Genomic DNA, 21,288 nt, shown 5'->3' on the forward strand with positions numbered 1-21,288 from the left:
TTCCTACTGTCCTGCCGCCAGATAACGGTAAGGCAGTGTGATGCGTCTGGTGCTGGAAAGATTCCTACTCCCGGTCATCCTCACATCGATACTGACTATGGAGGGTGTCCGGTGAGCCCGAGAACATCAGGCAGGGGAGCAGAGGGAAGTGGGGACCTCTAGCTAGCTGGAACAGAAAAAGCCAACCCCAGGCAGCGTTTCCACATGAAGACAATTCTGTGAGCTACAGTGGGTCTGACTCATTCACCAGGGCCATTAGCAGTGTGTTTTCTTCACCAAGGCCTTCCCAAGGGCCGGGGGCAGGTGTCAGGAGGAACTAGAGAAGCCACAGATTTATTTCGTAGGTTTAGAATGTAGTTTTAATTCACTAGCTTTCATTTTCAAATTCATTAAACAATCAACAAATGCAAATGTTGCATATAATCCACATTTGATTAAAGTGTTGTAAAGAAATGAAAGCGGCTAGGTACCCACAAAATATTACTTACATAAACTTGCTGCTAAAGGGATTTATAACACACATCCCAGTTTTAAAAAGAAGGGGTCAATCATGGTTATTACCCTCATTTCACTGTAAAATAGCTTCTTGAAATCTTTAACATCTAACGTAAGACCAAAGCGTCAACAGAAAACAAATGGCCTTTAAGAAATGTGACATCTTGGCTCTACATTGTTTTTTTCTACAGGTTAAACATTCGCACTGCAGAATTCAAATCTAGCTGACTAAAAATCCATGAATCTGTTTAACAAATACTGTTTGGGCCCCTGCTGCTGGCTGGGCGCTGCGCCAGGTTTTGCTGGGAAGAGCAAATATGAATCAGATACATCTTCTGCCCTAGAAGAGCTTACAATCCAAGAGGGAGCGGAGCCAGAGCATAAACACGGCAAAAGCCCCTCCTGTGTTGCAACATGAGCGGTGCACACTGCTCTTCGTGAGTTCAGAGACAAAGGTCAGTGTCAACCAAACTCCACCTCCACAAACGCCCTGAGGTCACCCAACTCATCTTGGTTCCTAAACGACCATCTGAGCCACTGAATGAGACTTTAAAATGTTTTATTACACAATCGTCTCACTGAAACAGAATCTGACTTACATATGTCAGCACTTCGGGATGTGACAACCCATGAAAAGAATCTCCTTCATGGAGGACGTTCCAGCACATTCTAACATAGGTGCAGCCTCATGGCTCAGCTGATGGACGGCACACCAGTTCATGTGCACGTTTATCGTGGGGAAATAGTTTGGGCCACGTTGTCCTTGCTCTCTGAAATTCTAAGATTTAGCATACATTGCTGGTCTTACATCTAAAAAACGTCTTAGGTAAAGTACAAAAATACCAACACAATGAGTTTTAATTTACATTCCAAACCTGATCATGATCACGCTACCAAGTATAAGCAGTAAGAGCTTTTTTTAAAAAATAGCTTTCTATAGGAAAAATTTCGTTTTATAATTGTAACTGTTTCTAATTATATATTCTAGTCTGACTATACCATTGTTCACTGGAAACAACTTTTCATCTTTTAATGTCTTTGTATAATTTCCCCATCATCACACCTGATATGCAAAATCATATGAGATATGAAAAAGGCAAATCATTACAGAAAAAAGCAGAATTTGGAGTAGAATCGAAATTTCTTGATTTAATTTTGGTGGTTTGAATTAGTTAGATCTTCAAACTATGTAATAAAAAAATTAAACACAGGGCGCCTGGGTGGCTCAGTGGATTAAGCCGCTGCCTTCGGCTCAGGTCATGATCTCAGGGTCCTGTGATCAAGTCCCGCATCGGGCTCTCTGCTCAGCAGGGAGCCTGCTTCCCTCTCTCTCTCTCTGCCTGCCTCTCTGCTACTTGTGATCTCTGTCAAATAAAATAAATAAAATCTTTAAAAAAAAATTAAACACAAATAGCACACACTCATTTTTCCCACCAATGAGCGCTGACTGGGCCTAGCACTGTCTCAGGCCCTGGGGATATAGCATGAACATCGGATTTGACATCCTCCCATGGCTAATATTCTAGTTGGGAGACAGAGAAGAAACCAAAATCTGCATGATAATAGGCACTGACAAGGACTGTGGAGAAAATGAAGCAGGACAAGGACACAGAATGACAACGTGTATTAGGGAGATGGAATCCAATCAAGACACTTTCTCTGTATATACCTTTACCCTGGGCGATTTTATACAGATTCGTGGCTTGAAAACCATCAATATGCTGAACGTTCCCACATTCATGCTCCCAGCTCTCTCACCCTTCAAGTGCAGACTCCTAACTGACTGTGCCCATGGATGTCCAGGAAGCACCTCCGACTGAAGATGGCCCAGAGATCTCTGTCGCACCCCTCCCCCAAATCCTTCTGACCCTCTACTAAAGAAACATTTACTCTGAGACCAGAGTGAGGGGATGAGAATAGGTAATATTATTGGATAAGCATGTAATGCAAGCCCCCTTGTTGAGAGGCTACTGGGTAGCATGTGTGCTGGGAGCCCAGGAGTGAGGTGGGAGCACAGTGAGAGGCGGAGGGATGAACTGGAAGGGGAGGCCAGAGGCAGCAGCAGGAGCCAGATCTCGGAGGGCCTTGCACAGCATGATTATACTTCAGACTGTGTTGTGAGTTGAGATGAAAAGCCACCAGAGGGTTTTTCATAAATAACAGAAATAATGGATATATACTTCTAAATTGTGGCTGTTAATAATATATTGTCCAGAGGCAAAATGACCATGGAGGTAGTCAGAAATTCTCAGATGTATTTTCAAGGTTTTGCTGTCAAGATTTGCTAACAGATTGAACAGAAGGTGTAAGAGAAAGAGGAATCAAAAACCCCGTGGCTGATGGCCTGGGAAATGGAACACTGCAGCCGGTGTTGCTGGCTGGAAAAGACTAGATCTGAGGGAGGGGTGGGACAGAGATCTCTGTCTGGGCATTTTCAGTCGGAGGTGCTTCCTGGACATCCATGGGGACAAGTCGGATAGGAGTCTGCACTTGAAGGGTGAGAGAGCTGGGAGCACAAATGTGGGAATGTTCAGCGTATGGATGGCTTTTAAGCCATGAATCTGTATGAAGTCACCTAGGGTAAGAATGTAGACAGAGAAAACATCTTGATTAGATCTTGGGGCCCTCCAATATTTAAAGTTTGAGAAGGTATGAAAGACCCAGCAAAAAAAAAGTCCAGGAAGGAGTAGCCAAATAAATAAAATTCTTATAAATCCATCATGCAAACACTGAGGGAATACTACCCATGTAAGTACACACACACACACACACACACACCCCTCTGTACGACATCACTGCCTGAGATTATTACACGAATGCAGTGACCACCAGAGGTCACCTTCTCGAAGCGCTGGCCACCGTGCCGGATACCTAGAGACCAGGATACCTCAGGATCGACCTGTCACTGTCAGCCATTTGAGGCTCAATAGATGTTGTCTTGGCCACTGCTGGGTGCTCCTTGCCCCCAGTGCTAATCAACACCATACCTGCGTCAAGCTACATCTCTGAGGAAACAGACTCAAGTTTAGGAAAATTCTAGCTGGCTAGAAGAGCTGACAATGCCAGGGGAAAAATTCTAGGACCAATATCCCCGACCAACAAGGCTCGGACCCACCAGAGCTTTGGTCAAAGTCTAGCTCAGTATTAAGGAAGAGTGTGGGAGGGAGAGAACATGAACCCTAAGGAATAACGGAAAGAAAAGGAAGGCAGAAACCCTTTATTTTAATTTTCCTTTTCAATTATACTAAGACCTAGAGCCAAAACCCTGAGATGACTAGAGCCCACAGTCAGACCCTGCTTTCAATTTCCGATCCCAGCAAATGTGGTTCAAGGCTGGGAGTGTGACCTCATTTACGGCAGGGTAACTAGGATAGAGGGATCTAGGGAAGAGGCCTGTACTCACAGGCAGGCACTGGCCAAGAAGCATAGAAGCCAACACCCCACAACCACTTCGGGGCTCACTCTGGAAGTGAGAGAGGCAGACAGGCCAGCGGAGAAGCTGGAGCTAAAGATATGTTGCAACTGCGGGATTTATACTCCTCTCTGTCCTTTCAACAAAGAATTTCCTTCCCACATACTGGAAGGCTGTTAAAGTTCCCCTGGGCATTCTCTCCACCAGGCACAACGATTATCAGCACATCATCATTAGCAGGAAATATTTACTAACCCCCCATCTGGGCATTTGGCTCTGATCTAAGCGAACCCTTTAGCTGCTCTAGCCATCCTTTTCCTGGCCCCTTAATCCTTATCACAAATGGCCTGCCCCCTGGTCTTCCACCAGCTCATCCAACTCTGCGTGTGCCAGAGGGCTCCCCCCTGGACACTGCATCCCTCACGCATCTGGCTGCCACGGTTTGTGTAGGAAGAACAACCACGTCACTGTAATTCTGTTTGTGCATTTCATTATCAGGCCAAAACCAAGAATTAGAAACTGAAACTGAGAAAAACAAGACAGAAAACTTGAGGAGTGGTGACATCATGGAAATGCTGAGCTAATAACAGAGAAAGAAAATAACATGGTAAAAAATAATAAAAGATGGAGATGATAAAGGTGAAATCCTGGAACAATGGAATGCCAGGCCAATTTAAAAAAAAAAAAAATTTTTTTTAAGGATTCTCATTAAAGGTACGGAAACAGTTTAGCAATGTGACTAGAATTAAGTGAAGGCAAACGCTCAACATTATGTTCTCCCTGATCAAGGAAAGGAAGGTGTGAGCACAAATAGGGGCGCATGAAGAGAGAGCAAAGAACTCCAGTCTCCCGGAATAGTTCTGTTCTGCATGGAGGAAGGTACCTGCTGCACAGAGAGGGTCCGCAGAAGGAAACAGCTTCTATTAGGGAGGCTTGTGAATGGAAGGGGTTGCAGTGGGGTGTCTCCAAACTCCACCTCACCTGGCCCGCCACTTCTTATCAACTGCCTCTTTCCTCCAGATGCTGCTGGATCCCAGCAAATCAGTCCAAAAACCCTGGCTGTTTTGTCCAATTGCTACATCTCGTTGGCTCATGCTGAAGAAGCAACAAACATATGTCACATCAGCTTTCTCCTGCAGCTGCTGCCCATCACAGAAAGACCACAGAAAACAGAGCGTATCCCTGTGGGAATCCATCACATGAAAAGGCTGCCAGCAACCCAGAGCGTCAGCCTGCCCCACCCAAAGGCGCCAGTCAGGACTCTACCTAACTGGGCCACAAGGACCGTTGAAAACCTAAAACCCACGGAAGTTATTTGCTGGGTGTCTCTCACTACCCCCCTTGCCCGGGGTGCTTTCTCAACCCTTGTGGTCAGGAAACATTCTCTCAGATATCTCAGTGGCGTCTATATGGGCTGGCGCAGGACTCCCGTACTTGAATCACAGTCCCAAACCCAGCTCATTTGCAGTGTGAGCTGTGCCTTGCTTTACTTTTCTGAGATTTATTTATTTATTTCACCTGTGAAATAGGTTTCTTGAGAAAATCTACCTACCCTACCTTATGGTGTGGCTTTGAAGAAACTGAAATACAGGCTACCCCTAATTCATGAACACAGTATTTACTCATAAAATAGTTATTAAGAGGCGCTATTCTCGATGCTTCGAGTGGTAGTGAGAAGTCAGACACAATTCCAGCCTTGAAGAAGCTTAAAGTTCAGCAGGAGAGACGGCCATGTAAATAATCAAAACTTCAGGGGAGGCAGGAGTAAGGGTTATAAAAGGAGTGACCAACATAAGTCTTCAAAGAACAAATGATTAATTCCGATGGAGTGACGAGAGGAGCCCTGAGAGAGAAAGGACATGAAGAGAAAAAGTAGACTTTCAATAAATACCATTAACGTGCAAGAGAACTGTGTGAGAGTCTCCATGAAAATAATATTCTATAAATGAGAGCTGACCTACTATTAACTTTTGTACAAAAAACAGAACTCCAATTGTCCCAAACCCCTATTTAACATGTTGCCTCATTGGGGAATTTACCTATATTTATTTATATTTCTATTTGTACATCCTTCTCTTTCCACTAACCTCAGTTGGGCTGAGTTTTCCATAAATGAGCCCCCGTATAGAGTCCCAGGAAGAGTTTATTAAAAATGGAGATTCTCTGGTCTCCACCAGACCTTGGAATCAGAGTCTCTGGAGGAGGATCCCCTAAATCTGCATTTTTAACAAGCTCCCTCCTCGTTCTTAGGGACATTACAAACTGAGAGCCCAAGGCAAAATCCTTACCACTGACCTTTTAGTGAGAGATAACACAAGCAGTCACATCGAAGTATCTGGGTGAGGACCAGGAAGTGGGGGTGGCACCAGCCGGGAACCCAGTTGTCTGCTCCTTGTCACAGTGCCCAAAACTCCTCTCACAGGGCCACACGACTACTGGTTCAATCTCATGTTCACTTTTATTTTAGACTCTAGTGATAGAAGGTAGCTTGCAAACTAGATCCATATCTTAATGTCATATTAAATACATACATATTCAGAGTGTGTGTGTGTGTGTTGTGTAACTTATCACAGTTAAGGAATACTGTTTGTTCTGGTTAATCAAATATTCCAGCCAAGAGTTAATATCTGTGGCTTACATAAGTTCATCAATTTGCAAAGACCTCTAGAGCAATATAAGATATCTGACTTCAAAACCATCTGGAACATAATTTAATTTTTTTGTTCATTTTTTTTAAAAAGTGTTTTTCCAATCTCAAAGTGCCTCAGGCTGTTATTAACATAAATGTTCAGTAAATATGTACTGAGTTTAATAACCATCAATCATTTTCCTCCTTTAGTCCTACAACTCAGCTCCCACGTTCCCTGCCGAGCACACATGGTATTGTGCGTTCCCTCTCATTGGTATGAAGGTGAATGAATACTGATTCCCTCTCCACCGCCACCACCATCAGAAGGCATCTTCAGAGAGCCCATTAATTCAGAGCTGGAGGTTCAGAGATTGAGAGGTGTTTGTGTTTCACTATACCACCACTTTTTTTTATTTTTTATTTTTTTAAAGATTTTATTTGACAGAGATCACAAGTAGGCAGAGAGGCAGGCAGAGAGAGAGAGAGGAAGGGAAGCAAGCTCCCCGCTGAGCAGAGAGCCCGATACGGGGCTCGATCCCAGGACCCTGAGATCATGACCTGAGCCAAAGGCAGAGGCTTTAACCCACTGAGCCACCCAGGTGCCCCTATATCACCACATTTTATGTTTTGTTTATGAACCCGATATAAATTTGCCCTTAATTTAAAGGCCCCTCTTTCAGATACATCGCAATAACCTGTCAGAGTAACTATCTCCACTGAGAAAGCCTTAAGGTGCTTAAAGTATGAATTAGAGTGAACCACAAAAATTGTTGTTTATGTAGGTCAACACCAAACATCAAAATTTTCATACACTTCAATCAAACACCAAAGTCTGGGAACCATATATGTCTGTCACTTGGCCAAATAGTGTGTAAATTTGGCAAGTGTATGGTTTATACAAAACAGGAAAAAAAAATGTGTATGTTTTTAATAAATCCCAACTATTCCCCCACATGCATACACACAAGCCCTCACAAGAACAAGGAAGCCACTGCTCTTTGGGACATGCATTCCCAGCACACCCAGTAAGGAGAAAGAAGGGCTAGTTTGTACAAAGGAAAACACCCCTGGAAAATGAAACTCAAAAAAAAGGATATATTCCTGCCCCCTTCCCAGCCATCCAGCTTTTCCCCCAATTCTGACTTGAGTCACCTCTTAGGGGAAAGGAATTTCCATCCCAGTGTTCACCTATGTGCTAATGGGACTGGGAGCTGACCTCTAGTGGGTCCCACCAGACACCAAACCATTGCTTCACAAGTGCCTGAAAACAGGAAATCACCACATCTCAACTCCAATAGGCCCTGGTCCCCACAAGGAGCATAAACACAGGTACATGGTAAGACCCTAAACTGTTTTGACATAGCAGCTCGCAAGCAGGAGAATACCTGATTAATCTTTCATGTCCTCTCATTCAGAAAATAATGTCCCCCCGAGACCAAGAAACACTGTTATGTGAAATGTCTCGATGCTACTGCTTTTACACCATAAATCCACAAAGCAGGAGAGACCCAGCAGGCTGTGAGAGCCTCCAGGATTTGTGAATTTCTGAAAAGTAAAGGGACAGAAAGAGGCAGTCAAACAGGGCAAGCCAGGCTTTATCAGAGGCAGAAGCTTCAAGCACCACAGACCACAGACACGATGCAGGTGCCTCTGGCCCAAGAGGGAGCAGTTGTCATATCTTGCCTCAGACACTTCTGCTTAATGAGAAAATAAAATAACAAAGGAATCCCCCTGGTATTTTTCAATAAGAAGCTCTAAAAATAAATATGAAAAAAGGATGCAAATGTCATTACTTTGTTCACTAAAAAGAAAGCAGTGACAGGTGAAAGGAACCTTGATGCCATTGCAGAGGTCCATAGGTTTCTTAGAGAGGAACCTAGGAAAGATAGGATTTTTAAAAAAGGAAAGAAAGAAAGAAAGAAAAGAAAAGCAATGTTTACAGAGAAAGAGAAAAAAAAAATTAAGATAAGGATCCTAAAAAATCCTCTCACTGGGGCCCAAAGAAATACAAGAACAGCTTGGGGCCTTCTGGTTTTCCTGCCTCCTTCCTGTGGGCTGGGCCCGGTCTCCTGGTCTCATCGTCCTGAGGTCACCCACAGCTGAGAGGGCCCGCAGCACCACCAGAAAGACCCACCGCACAGTCTCCAAAAATAAGATGTTCAGCCTACGCCCGACAGCCTCAGCGGCCATGAAAAATCATCTAGCTAAAATCTGTTTTATCTGACCAAGAACACAAGAGCTACTTTGAAGATGGCTGCTTTTATAAGTTAAAATGGGCTGATTATCATCTCTATTATTTTTATTATCACTGTCATTCTCTTTGAAGTGTCCCTGGGACATCATCACTCATGCTGCAGGTCCTGTCCCAGATTCACTTGATGTGTTATTCCATCAAAGAGGGGCAAGGGGGAATGAGGTCTGGTCAGTGAAGACGCTACATGTCCCACCCTCTCATTTTCTCTTGTTGAGTTACCTGTGTGCAACCTTAAATCTGCCATTCAGGTTACAGACCTACCTTTGAACTTCTCATTTGGCAGACCTGGGTGAGAACCACCCATTACCTAACATTAAAAAAGAAAAAAGAAAAAAAAAAACCCTCATTACACTACACGACATGTACATACAATAGGGCCTTTGTCCTTAAAAGAAAAACATAATTTTCAACAGACTCAGCTTCCAGAAGCCGAGGGAGCTAACATCCAAAACCCAATATAAACATTAAGGCTTGTGTCAAGGTTTCGGAGCTAGCCTCACTGAAAGGGGAGGAAATGACCAGCTCCGGCAGGGTAAGGATGGGGAGGCGTTTCTTCATTGTGACTTCTGAAAGCAAAAGTGAGATAATCCCAGATCCCTCCCGCTCACACCTCCTGTACTGTCTGACACACAGCTGCCTTTGACAGCAGGATATTTCTCTAAGAGGGAATGTTCCTTTTGTCACAAAGAAAAGTAGGTCTTAATGTCTATAGGACTCTCACTTTCAAATGTAACTGCATTCCTTTCAAAGGGAAAAATGTGTTTTCGTAATGATTATTTAGGATGTCTTTTATAGAGAGGGTTGACCTTCTGTGACAAACTCTCTGGGAGAATCATGTTTTGGAACTTGGAGTTCCATTCTAGGGGGAGCTAGCCCAAGTGTTAACAACCCAAACTATAAACAGGAAACTCCAGGCTGACTCCTACTCAAGCCCCAAGGTTGAGGACTTCTCGCTGAAGATATGGCACTTGCAGAGATGACTGGACAAGGTTCTTAGCTTTGCAGATTTCATCTTGTAAGACGTAAATTCACCCAAATAACTACACCACGACACAGAGCATGCTGGTGAAGAGAAGATGACGCCCACCTTCAGAGCAGGTGACGGGACCATGGGTGGCAAACATTCAAAGCTGCATGGATCTGTAGGGCCCCCAAGTCCAAATCCAGTCACATCAGGGACTCTGGGATTAGCCTGGAGAAGGTGAGGCCCCATACCACCGGCATGCATGAATGACTGTGGTCGGTCAGATAGCAGGACTGCACGCTCTCAGACGGAGGGGCTCACAAGGGCCAGGCTCAGCAAGTCCACTCAAGAATTAGGTTTACATCCCTGCCTCCCACCTGCCACTTCCCAATTCCACAGCAAGTGCTGGAAAAGGACAACTAGGCCTCACTAGGAACGCAGTGTTGTGATTAGCTGTCTGTACATGGGCGCCAACCAAGCAGATGGGCCTTTGAAGGTGAAAAACAGAGCAACCAATCCATCTTGCTAAGGCCCAAATACGACCAGAATTTCCTATCTTCTATCAGAAAAGATAACAATCATGTCTATTGAAGTTCCACTGTCTACACCCTGACAGAAATTCACAGTAAACATATTTCACAAGAGTCGACAAATACTGAATAAGAACAGTCCATTTCATCACTTCTCAAAAGCGCTGTATCGATGGTGATAAGGGCAGAGGCTATCATTTTGGGAGTGCTTAACACATTCCAGACCCTGTTCTAAGAACTTTATATGCTTTTGTTGTCGTCGTCATTTTAAAGATTTTATTTATTTATTTCAGAGAGAGAGAGCGAGAGAGAATGTATGCATGGGGGGAGGGGTAGAGGGAGAGTGAATCCCAAGCAGATCCCATGCTGAGTGCGGAGCCCTACACCGGGCTCAATCTCAGGACCCTGGACCATGACCTGAGCCAAAATCAAGAGTCAGATGCTTAACTGACTGAGCCACAGAGGTGCCCCTAAAACTTTACATGTTTTAACCCACAGTTTCGAACAAAGCCTCACAATGAAGACAAAGAGATACAGAATATTGGGCAATTCACCCAAAGCCTTAGAACTATTAAGGAGTAGACATGGGAATCACTACATTATTGCTCCTTAAAAATATACTTATTAATGTATCTGCTAAAAACTGACTTATGGCATACACTTCACTTTCTTCTATTCAGATTCTTGCCCTTAATCATTCTTGCCCTTAACCCTCTCAGCAAAGGCCTTTCACAAACATGAGTGCATTTAACCCACACACATCACCTCAGTCAAATGGCTCCAGTCAGCAGAGTAGGGTCTGCATGATTATTTCTCTTTAGAGGTGAAGCCTAAGGGTGCACATACCATTACAACTTGCCTAGGACTCACAACTAAGGCTCAGAGAGTACAAGTCACCTGTTCAGTGATGCACAGCTAGCGGGTGGCCCCCATGAGACTTGAACCCATAATTTCAGACGCCATCGCTGCTACTCCACAGCTGTACTTCAATGACAAAGCAGATATTAAACATTTAGTGAAGAAAGAAAATATTTTTCCTGAAGATCTAGCTAAGGGATTAAATTACATCATAATATTTTTAAAGCACCATTAGCAGTTTAATAGAACAAACGTGAAAGTTTATAATGGTAAGATTTTATATTAGCCAGGCTCTTTTATGTTGTTGCTCTTATTCATAATAATAGTAAAAAAAAAAAAAAAAAAGCCTCAATGTGGCCTTGTCCATTTTGCACTTAACTATAGAAATATTCCAAAGATGTTTAGAAAAGTATATTACTTTTATCCATGAAATTAGTTTTGTTTTGGTACCTTTTAAAATTTCATGTGGTATTTATTCACTTTTACTAAGATCTTTCCAAATCAAAGTTGGGAAAATTTGTGATTTTTGTTCTAAATTCCCAAAATCCCTACAGCAACCTTAGTTCTGGATTTCTATCAAACGGTATCAAACGGGCTTCCAGCAAATTCCATCTATGATGAACTTTATTCCACGTGAAAATGTACAGCAGGTACTAGGGAGGTAGGCACCATCACTGACTATTTCCAATAGCCCGATAAGATGATGAGAAAGTTCTTTCTGTGATATTCTCCTAGAGTCTTCAGCCTAATGCTGCAATATTCAATACCACTGGTCCCACTGGTCTTTCTGTTCTTCAAACACCTTCTGCCTTGACCTGCACTTTCCTGATTCTGCTCCGTCTCCTAAAACTACTTCTCAATCTCTGTCACGGGTTTCTCCTTTTCTACCTTTCCCTTAAACATGACCCTTCTTCTAATTACTCTGGTAGGCCTACTTTTGAAATCTCAGTGTAGACAAGTAATTTTTCCCAAAGTGTTGAAGTGTATTTCAATTCAAACAGTCAACAGATGTCTGTCCACTGGTCTTGATTTCCTTACCGAGCCTACCTAGCTCTTCTACCTGGAAGGTCATCAAACCCATCTCATCAGGTCTAAACTCATTCTCACGCACCCACATCAGTGACCTCTTCTCTTCCTACATTGTCTATACCACTGGGAGAACTCTCGAAATTCCCTCTAATTCACCCCTTCTCTCACTTTTGCCATCTGTTCTGTTGCCAAGTTCTATCAACTTGGGCTCTAAAATTCCTTTGTAAGACTACGGGTCCCAGCACATTCGTAGACTTTTTTAAGGAGAGCTACCCCATTTTGACTATTGTATAAATTCGTCCTACCACTGAAAGTACCTACTATCATGGTAATATCTACCAGATGCAATAATTTGCCAAATGGGTCATGCAACAGTAGAGAGCAAAAATGGAATTTCGAAAAGGGAGCTCTGGGAAGTAAACTCTTCTGTTTAGGTGGCAGCACCCTGCTCTGGAGACACCAAATGATTAGCAAAGTGACTGGTGCAGAGACACCCTACCGTTTTAACTACTGTCTTGCTGGGCGTGGCTTGGAGTCTTTTAAACCACATATTCTAGAACTGGAAGGTGGTGAAAGAAATTCCAAAGAATGAGCAACCTTGGCTTACCCCCACATCTCCTTCCATTCCCACTGCCCCTGCTCCTTGCGCTCCCCTGCTTGCTGTTTGCTCTCGCCTAACCACAACACATCCCAGGAGGCTGTTGTTCAAACTCCAGCCTCTCCACACTTGAAATATGCCCACGGAAGCTCTTTGAGGCGTTTAGAGAAAACACATCTAATTGTGTCATGTGGCTGCTCCAAAATAGGAAATCCTCTCAATTATACGAGTGGAACCGATCTCCTTATTACTGCATTCCACCAGCTTTCTAACTCCAGCTTCTACCAGAGCTTCGGGCACTTGGGACTTGGCCCTTCCACAGTCCCCGAAAACACACTCCTCTCTGCCTTTCCTCCAACAATGCCTTGCCAAGACCAGATTTCCTCCACCCATGCCTGGGTCTTTCTCCCCCATTAGGTTGTGGGCAAGAATCTGTCCTGTTGGCCTTTGCCTCCCCAAGGTGCCCAAACAGCACAATGCTTCAAACACAGAAAAGGCTAAAAATAATAAAATAAAATGGAAGGGGAGAATGAAGTGTGGAGAGAAGGAAGAAAGAATAATATTATTGAAATTATAACCTGCTATCCCTAGTGCTTTGAGTAGTGTTTTATAGAATTAGATCTGGGAATCAAGAGGTCTTAAAATATACAACCAGCTCATTTGCTGATCTTAACTAAGTTCAACAAGCACACTTGACCTCCCAGTGCCATGAAAGGTGGTGTTATTTGTCTTCTTTTTATCACAAAGGAGTCAATATACCATCAGCAGGATAGAAGTGACACAGAAGGGGGTGCGAAAAAGTGATATCCTTTATTGGTGCCACGGATTTTTATTATTGACTTTATTTTCCATTGTTTTGCCTTGCCTAACTTTTCTAACTATGCCCTCCTCATCTGCCTCACCGTATCTATGTCCCAGTCTGCAGAAGGGCTCCCCTTCTTCAGCATTACTTCCTACACTTAAAGCACAGCTTACTGCTGGTGTACCCTTGAAAGGCCAGAGTCTACAAATGAAATGGAAGCATGTTTAAAATAGGATGAGAATGGGGAAGGGGAGCACACGAGTAAATAGGCAGCAAAAACCCACTCAGGTCTGGAACAGGGTTGAGAGACTTCCACGAGGCAGGCCAGGAAAATCCCCATGCTGCCAGACCACTAGGCAGTTTTTCCAGAATTACGGCGCTCCTGAGTCCCAACTCTATCCCTCTGCCAATAAAAGTACAAGTGAAGGTGACCCCACAGGCATAGAGATGTAAATACTCTACAGAAAAAACGAGGCCCCTCTTCCATGGAAAGTTTTTTTAGTATTTAATGGAGAGCAAGGGGAAAACTTACACCAGGGCTCACAGACCACTGGGCCAATAAGGAAGCAGCCTAGATCAGCCCAGTCCAAGTCTGGAGGGACAGAAAAGCCCACAAAAGTTCCTGACTTAGCCCTGTTCATTCATAACGATGGGTGGGCTTGGCATCATTATCCCCATGCTCCTTTTTTTTTTTTTTCTTCTTCTTTTTCTGATGAAACTTTGCATCCTATTCCATGTGAGGAAATAAGAATTTAAACAATAATGTCATCATCAACAACAACAACAATGAATCATTCTAGAGAGCTCACTCCAGGCCAAACTCTGGGCCAAGCCTTCCATGCTGCCGCTCACTTCATTCTCACGGCAGCTCTCTGAGCTTCGTACTGACATTCATCCCGCTCTTCGGATGAGGAAACCAAGCCTTAGAAAGGTAAGGTGACCTTCTCAAGTCCGTCACCATTGAGTGATAGAGCCGAGATTGGAACCCAGGCCTCTCTGCTGCCAGTGCCAAAGCTCTTTGCCAAAACATGATGAAATGCCAGACAAAAGCTGCCTGAACTGTGGGTCTTCCTTTAAAAGGGCCCCCCAAATTCTAGACTTGGTATGTGCTACAAGACAAAAATCACTCTAACCTCCCCCAAAGAGAGCCTGTGTCAGCTTTGCAGGGGTGGAAATAACTCCCCGAAGCCCTTAGAAGTATTTATAGATGTTTTTAAATAATAAACAACTAGTAAAGGCAAATCAGTTTAGTGGAGAAGGCACTGGCTTCACATCCCACTCTGTCTCTTAGGAACTGTATAACCTCAGGACATTTGCTCTACCTCTCTCAGCCTCAATGACGCATAGAAATAACCGCCTCAGAGCTGGTACTGGTGAACTTACCAGCGCAATGCTATAAACAAGTTACTCCCCCTAAAAGTGCTCTATTGAACATACTGTTTTATGGAAAGGCAATTAATCACAACACCTTTTTAAACAGAAAATAAACAAGCAAATCCCGATCACTTCCTTAGTGAGCATCCGAAGTCTAAACATGACATGAAACAATTTTCAAAAAATATGGCAATCTGTGTCTACACGCACATACTAAGGGGGGTATCTGAACACATCTGGGCTACTTCCTATTTCCTTTCTCTCTCTCTCTCTCCCTCTCCCCCCCCCCCCAGTTTCTCTCTCTCACACACACACACAAATTGAATCCTGACACAATTTTATCTCCCTCATTCTCAAACATGTGCCTAACACTTGTTCAGATAATAGATATCCACTCTCTAGCCTGTTAATTTAAGCAATAAAAAAACATGAGGATTTTATAGAGAGAAGGCACCCCCAGAGAACCAAAGATGCCGGTAGCTACTTGTTTAGTGACAGAAGATTTGTGTGATTAAAAAGTAGAAGACAGAAGACAATGTCTCCTCTGTTCTCACCACTTGGTTGACTCCAAGATTGGTGGAGCCCCGCTTCTTGTAACACCAAATTTCACATTGCTTTTTATGAGCAGAGGGTCCATTTCTACATTGCACCTCTGGATTTAAAAGAGGAAATGTAAACCCCAGAATAATGTTTTTTGCTTGAACAAAATGTATGCCAAATTAAGCTCTGACCGACTTCTGGTTTTCTGAGGCCTGGCCCCCAAAGTTTTCTCAGGTTTCCAGTACCGGGCCGAACTCCCTGGCTTGTCCTGCTTCCTTCTATGTGACAGTTGGGTGGAAAGGGACAAGAAGTAGGAGTACCATCTCCCAGGCACACTTGGTGGATTTGGAGATGCCAAAAGATCCCAAGAATTGGTTTCATTTTCTGAGCATGACCGCCTCTTATCACTGTACTTCAAGAAAGGAACCCATGTGTTTTCCTAGGCATTCTGTGGGGGAAAATTCCAGCAGAAAGGGTAGGGGGGAAATCATACAAAACAGCAGTAAGTCTGAGCCTTTTCTTCCTGAGCCCCATAAAAGACCATTTTTTAAGGTGGGGAAAAGCCACGCTTGGCTTTCTAACAATAGAGCACTTGCATCTTTTACCTTCCACTGCCCACCGGATTCCCTCCTTTTCATGACAGTGGTCCAACTTCTCACCTTTCCCTTGAATAGATGAACTGAAGCTTCTTGACTCCTACACTTTAAAACTATATCCATCACCAGCTACAGACAGGTTATTCTTGGATCACAGCTGATTCTGGCAAGATGCTGGGCCTCAGCAGATGAGGATAAATGAGAATACGATTATTCACTTCTGCCTGCTGTGGCCACCGCATCCGCTGTCATCCTCAAAATTCCCACAGAAATGAGCTCATTCTACCTTTAAAACATTTCGGAGCTTGAAAGTTTAAATCAGGCCAAGTTGATTTTGCGGAGGTTTTCAAGCTTTTACACTGTAATTATATACAGGACTTTGTGCCACCTATTTCCTCCCAACTGTAACATTTTACATCTTTTTTAAGCATATGTTGAGGTTAGGTTTTTTTTTTTTTTTAGTACATGTTATGAAATAAGATAGGAGCTTGCGCTCAGCTTTAAGTACATTTTTGCCAAAAGGCTGGACCAACACAAACTAAATATGACTATTTTCTTTATCCAAAGTACAGTTTTGACTATTACATAGCCTCTTAATGTACATACATAAAACTAGCTCACAACTAAAGCTCCCTGCAGGTCAACTGAAATCATAACGAGATTTTCCTTTCATATAATGTGATTAACAAATGTTAGCTAACTGAACTCCAGAAAGACTCAAAAAAAAAAAAAAAGAATAAAATAAATAACTCAAGCAGTATGAAGAAGTAACTCAGTGATCTTTCTAATTTTTTTTCCTTGCTTTTTCACATCTTTAAGCAAATCGTCTGTTCCACTCGATGATAGGGATGTGCTCTAGAGGCAGATGAAACCAAGAGCAAGTTCCTGCTCTATCTACAAAAATATGAAGTTCACAAGTGAGGAGACTCCTTTAGCCTCAGTCTCCTCGTCTGTAAAATGGGAGTAAAAGGCCTCAAAGGATTTTTGTGGAGGTTAAATGAAATAATGCAGGCTTAGATCAGTGCCAGCAATATAAATGTTGTTACTACTACTATTACCTATCTGCTAAATATGACTACATTCCAACCTAAGTATAAAAAAATGCCAACCAGCCTCACAGCAGTCTGGGGTACTTTGAAATCCTTGGTTTGCAGTGGATCCTTTGGAAACATACAAGAACATACACAAACACAGACGTGGCCAATCATCTATTCCTTCTCAATTTTATCAAGTCATTACAAATGTTTGGGAAGCACTATGATAGCTTGGGTGTCCTAATCCTATACCCCTAAACCTTTTGGCTCCTGAAAGAACTCTGAGCACCTTTCAAATAACAAGTGAGCTGGATTGCCAGAGTCACGACTTCACATGTTTGGAAAGGATTTCTGACAGCTCTCAATCAAAGCAGATACCTCTAACTGTTAGATATAAATGAACCAACTGTTCTTGTGAACTTAATCAATACTTTTCCAGGATAAATAATCACCCCCATTTGAATTCCAACTGATCCAACTTTTCTTTTCAGATTCATTCTTTTAGCTTCAAAATGGCAGGATTCTAACATCCATCTTAGTATCAGTAAGGCTGTGCTTTCAGAGAAAGGTACGGATTTCCACCCTGAGGAGAATACTGAGAAGGGGGATTGCTCTGTATAGAATTTTTCATAATGTAACTTGGGAACAGTCTGCAAACTGTATGTTTAAACTTCATGAGTTGTAAGGCTGCTGAGGAGAAAAATGGTATTTTCACATGTGGAGCTCCAAGCACATTTAAATGTTATTCAGGAATTTCCCCCCTGAAATCGTAAGAGATTAAGGTAAAATAATTCACTCACATTATACAGATAAGATCAACGAACGGGGAAGGTTATCTCTCCCCCTACACCGTCCCCACACTCACACACGGTGTTAGTAAATATACAATGGATACAAAATTTAAATGCAAAGCTTCTTTTCAACAGGTCCTTTAGTGAAGGATCACTAATTAACATGGCAACTCATAAACAAAATCCAAAGATCCCCCTCTCAGCTTTTACTAAGGCTCAATATATATGCCATCTCAACAAACGTACTACATTTTTACTTCTGTCTCTATTGATTCCTTTAGTCTTCAGAACCTGCTAATCATTTGATACAGGCATTCACCTTCACTCATTTATCATTTTGTAACATTGACCTCATCCCTTGTCATGAAAAAGTTTGGGTAGTTTAAACCCAGATGGCTTGGCTTTCACCTAAATCGAGAAGACTCCCTTCCCCAGTTCCATACACCATGCTGATCTGATAACTCGCAGTCATCTATCACTTTGGGGCTTTGCATTTGGCTGCCTGAATGTTTTTCCAACAGGGTTTTGTGATGTGTAGGTCTTAACCAATTTTGCCAATGGCGATTGGCATATAAAACAATCTCAAGCAAAAATGTTGCTCCTTGTGAATCCCTATTTCACCTCAGAATTTCTTGTTCATATAATTTAATCTCCCCCATGTGGTTACTCATTTGATCTTATCATTAACTCTTAAACTAAAATAAATTGAAACAAATTATGTTTTTGAATCTATTAGCCACTACCAGTGTTAACTATAAGCGGCCAAGTATCATTCTCTGTTAAGAAGAGAATGTCTTTCTGACTCATGCTTCCAGATCAGAAATATAAAGACTGTTTTTGAGATCTTAGGGTATAACAGGCAAAGAAATCCAAGATTATGTCTTGTCCTCAGGTTTCTTCTTTGTGACTATCACCTCTCTTTCCTCTTGTCACATTGTCTTATCCCTGACCTTTATACCTAAATGTTTTCTCATCATTTTCTCACTAAGATGACAGAACCAAGGCAGAAAGTTTGATGGCACCTACAATTTGGTGCCAACAACCATTCTGGGAACAGACAGTGTCAACAGTAATTATCAACTGGGACAGTGCTGTACAAAGTCCATCTTAATTTTTTTTTTTTCTATAAGGATGATGTCAAAAATAAGAATCCTAAGCCTGATGAAACAGAAAGTATCAAAGTTATAAAACTCAGAAATTCGATGAATTCAACTCAACAGTTATGTGCAGTTTTGAAGGACTAAAAACAATTTTTAAGATCTGGTTATATTATTACATGTAATGGATTCATCTTGTCAAAGGGAGCAACTGACTTCACATTACCTGATCCTCATACTTACCAAGCAGACACACATTATACAAGGATTGTCTGTGATAAATGGAATCTGGAGGACTTCACCTTCATTTTCACATTTTGCAACAGACCCTTAGTGAAAGAAAAAAAAAATCCATTTAAATTTTGCTTAATGGCATTATTGCAAGCATTTAATTTTTTACACTAATCCTTTTTTGAAGCAACTACCAAATTCAGAAATCCTTAAGAGTTTTAAATGATCAAATGCAACAAAAACAAATTCTCCCAAAATAATTATATTAAATAGTTTTATTTAAAGTTTAAAAAAAAAGACTATCATATATAGAGAGATTTTCTGCTCTCTGATGGCTTAAGCACAAATCCAACTCTTTCACTGACTCTTTAATAATAATCCTCCTTGATGAAGATATTTCAACTAAACACATAGCCCCATACGCAAAAAAAAATTTCAAAGTGGACATTAGGGCTAAACAAAATTCAGGACTGCATCAACGAGCAGGCCTTTATATGAATCTGCCTCAAACTGCTTTCAGTTTAAATCACTTTTTGAAACAATCTTCTCTCCTCTTCTCTTAGAAATTGACTTAATATTTTCTTTTCTGCACCAGGTGTCAGTAAAGTATGTCCTTCAGAATAGCGGCTGAGGTCTTCACCTGCCTGAAAGTACATCATTATTATATCCTGTTGGCCTTACCTTTTTTAAATATGACAGTTTCTTTAAATTCATAGTCTGGAGAGCCAGTGCTTTAAAAAGCACTCCTAACACAGAAGCTATATTGGAGCCTTATAGAGTGAGAAAGAAGGATGTGTGGAAAACGGTGCAATTATTTCCTTGATATTGACAGGAGGAGAAGAAATCTCAACAAGCGTTGAGGAAAATAACAAATATAAAGAAATTTCTCAAATTCAAACAGAATTTCTATTATCACTATATTCATGCTAACAGGGTCTCAGTGTCCATCCCTTAACCTACTCACTGCCTTCCCACCCCTTAACACAGCGGGCTTCGCTTGATCCCCATCCGCCAGCGAGTGGCAGGCGCCAAGGTGCTCGTTCCCCACCCTCCCGTCCCCGGGGCAAGTCAGCGACTCCTCTCCCAGGTACCAAGCCAGCGTCCGGGAGGGCCGGTCCCTCCCGCCCCCTCCCCTACCTGTCAAGAAGGAGGAAGCCAGAGACATGGGGACCCCCGAGCAATTGAGCAGCAGCAAGACGCAGCAGGTAATCCCGGGCGAGCGCCGGCAGGGACGCTCAGCCAGAGCCCTGACGCCGGAGAACCAGAGCATCGTCACCTGGAGGGAATCCCGGGCGACTGCAGGTCCCGCGCCGCCGCCTCTGCTCCACTACCTCCGCTCGCAGTCAAAAAGGGCTCTCAGCCGGCGAGTCGGGAGACAGTCCGCGAAGGAGGGAGGCGGGCGCCCGGGAGCGGGGGGTGGGGGGGAGCGAGGGGTGAGGGGCGCCAGGGAGGAGGGGTCCTGCGGCCAGGCTCCTCCAATGCGGCTTTTTTTTTCCTTTTTTTTTTTTTTTTTTTAGGGAGTTGCTCGCAGCGGCTTAGGCGTGGGCCACCCTACGCCAGAGATGGGGCCGGGAGGAGGGGGATGTCGGAGCAGCCAGAGATAGGCCGAGAAAAGACGCTGCGGTGCGGACTGCGCACAGCCGCCCCGCCGCCGCCGCCAGGGCTGCAGCTACTGCCCCGGGCGCTGCCGCTGCCGCCGCGTCCTCCACTCCTGCACTCCCCACCTCCTGCCGGCCCCGCCGACTCTCCGCCCGGCCGGCGCGCGCGCTCGCTCCCGCGCCCAACACAGGGGCGCACCGGCCGCCTCCCGGAACCCGCGGGGGGCGCCCAGGCGCAGGAACCCCGCGCCCCGGACTCGTCTCAGCCAGGCGTCCAGCCCGCTCCTCAGCCCCTCGAGGGAGGCCGCCAACCCCGAGGTGCAGATCCGAGCCGGGCAGGCGTGTCTCCACCGCCCGGCGTGCTCGGTGCCTCCTCCCTTTCCCGGGGGATCCCTCCCCTATCAGGGGATGCCACACCACTCCTGATCACGCCGGGGTGCCCCAACCCTATAAGAA

At 43.6% G+C, this 21,288-nt stretch overlaps 1 protein-coding gene across 4 annotated transcripts in view; it reads right to left on the reverse strand.

Moving 5' to 3' along the window:
- BMPER (BMP binding endothelial regulator) overlaps positions 1 to 20,636 on the reverse strand; it is a 253,349-nt gene extending 232,713 nt beyond the window's left edge. For 2 of the 4 annotated variants that reach the window (XM_046021648.1, XM_046021647.1), the window contains exons 1-2: positions 20,372 to 20,636; positions 19,247 to 19,332 (exon numbers count right to left, since the gene is read on the reverse strand). In XM_046021648.1, the coding sequence (XP_045877604.1) occupies positions 19,247 to 19,332; positions 20,372 to 20,504 (219 nt within the window). In that variant the 5' untranslated portion in view covers positions 20,505 to 20,636. The remainder of the gene's footprint in view (positions 1 to 19,246; positions 19,333 to 20,371) is intronic. The other 2 variants (XM_046021646.1, XM_046021645.1) reach the window with 2 other exon arrangements.
- Between the last annotated feature and the right edge of the window lie 652 nt (positions 20,637 to 21,288).

The sequence above is a fragment of the Meles meles genome, chromosome 10, assembly GCF_922984935.1.
Source record: "Meles meles chromosome 10, mMelMel3.1 paternal haplotype, whole genome shotgun sequence".
Lineage (NCBI taxonomy): Eukaryota > Metazoa > Chordata > Mammalia > Carnivora > Mustelidae > Meles > Meles meles.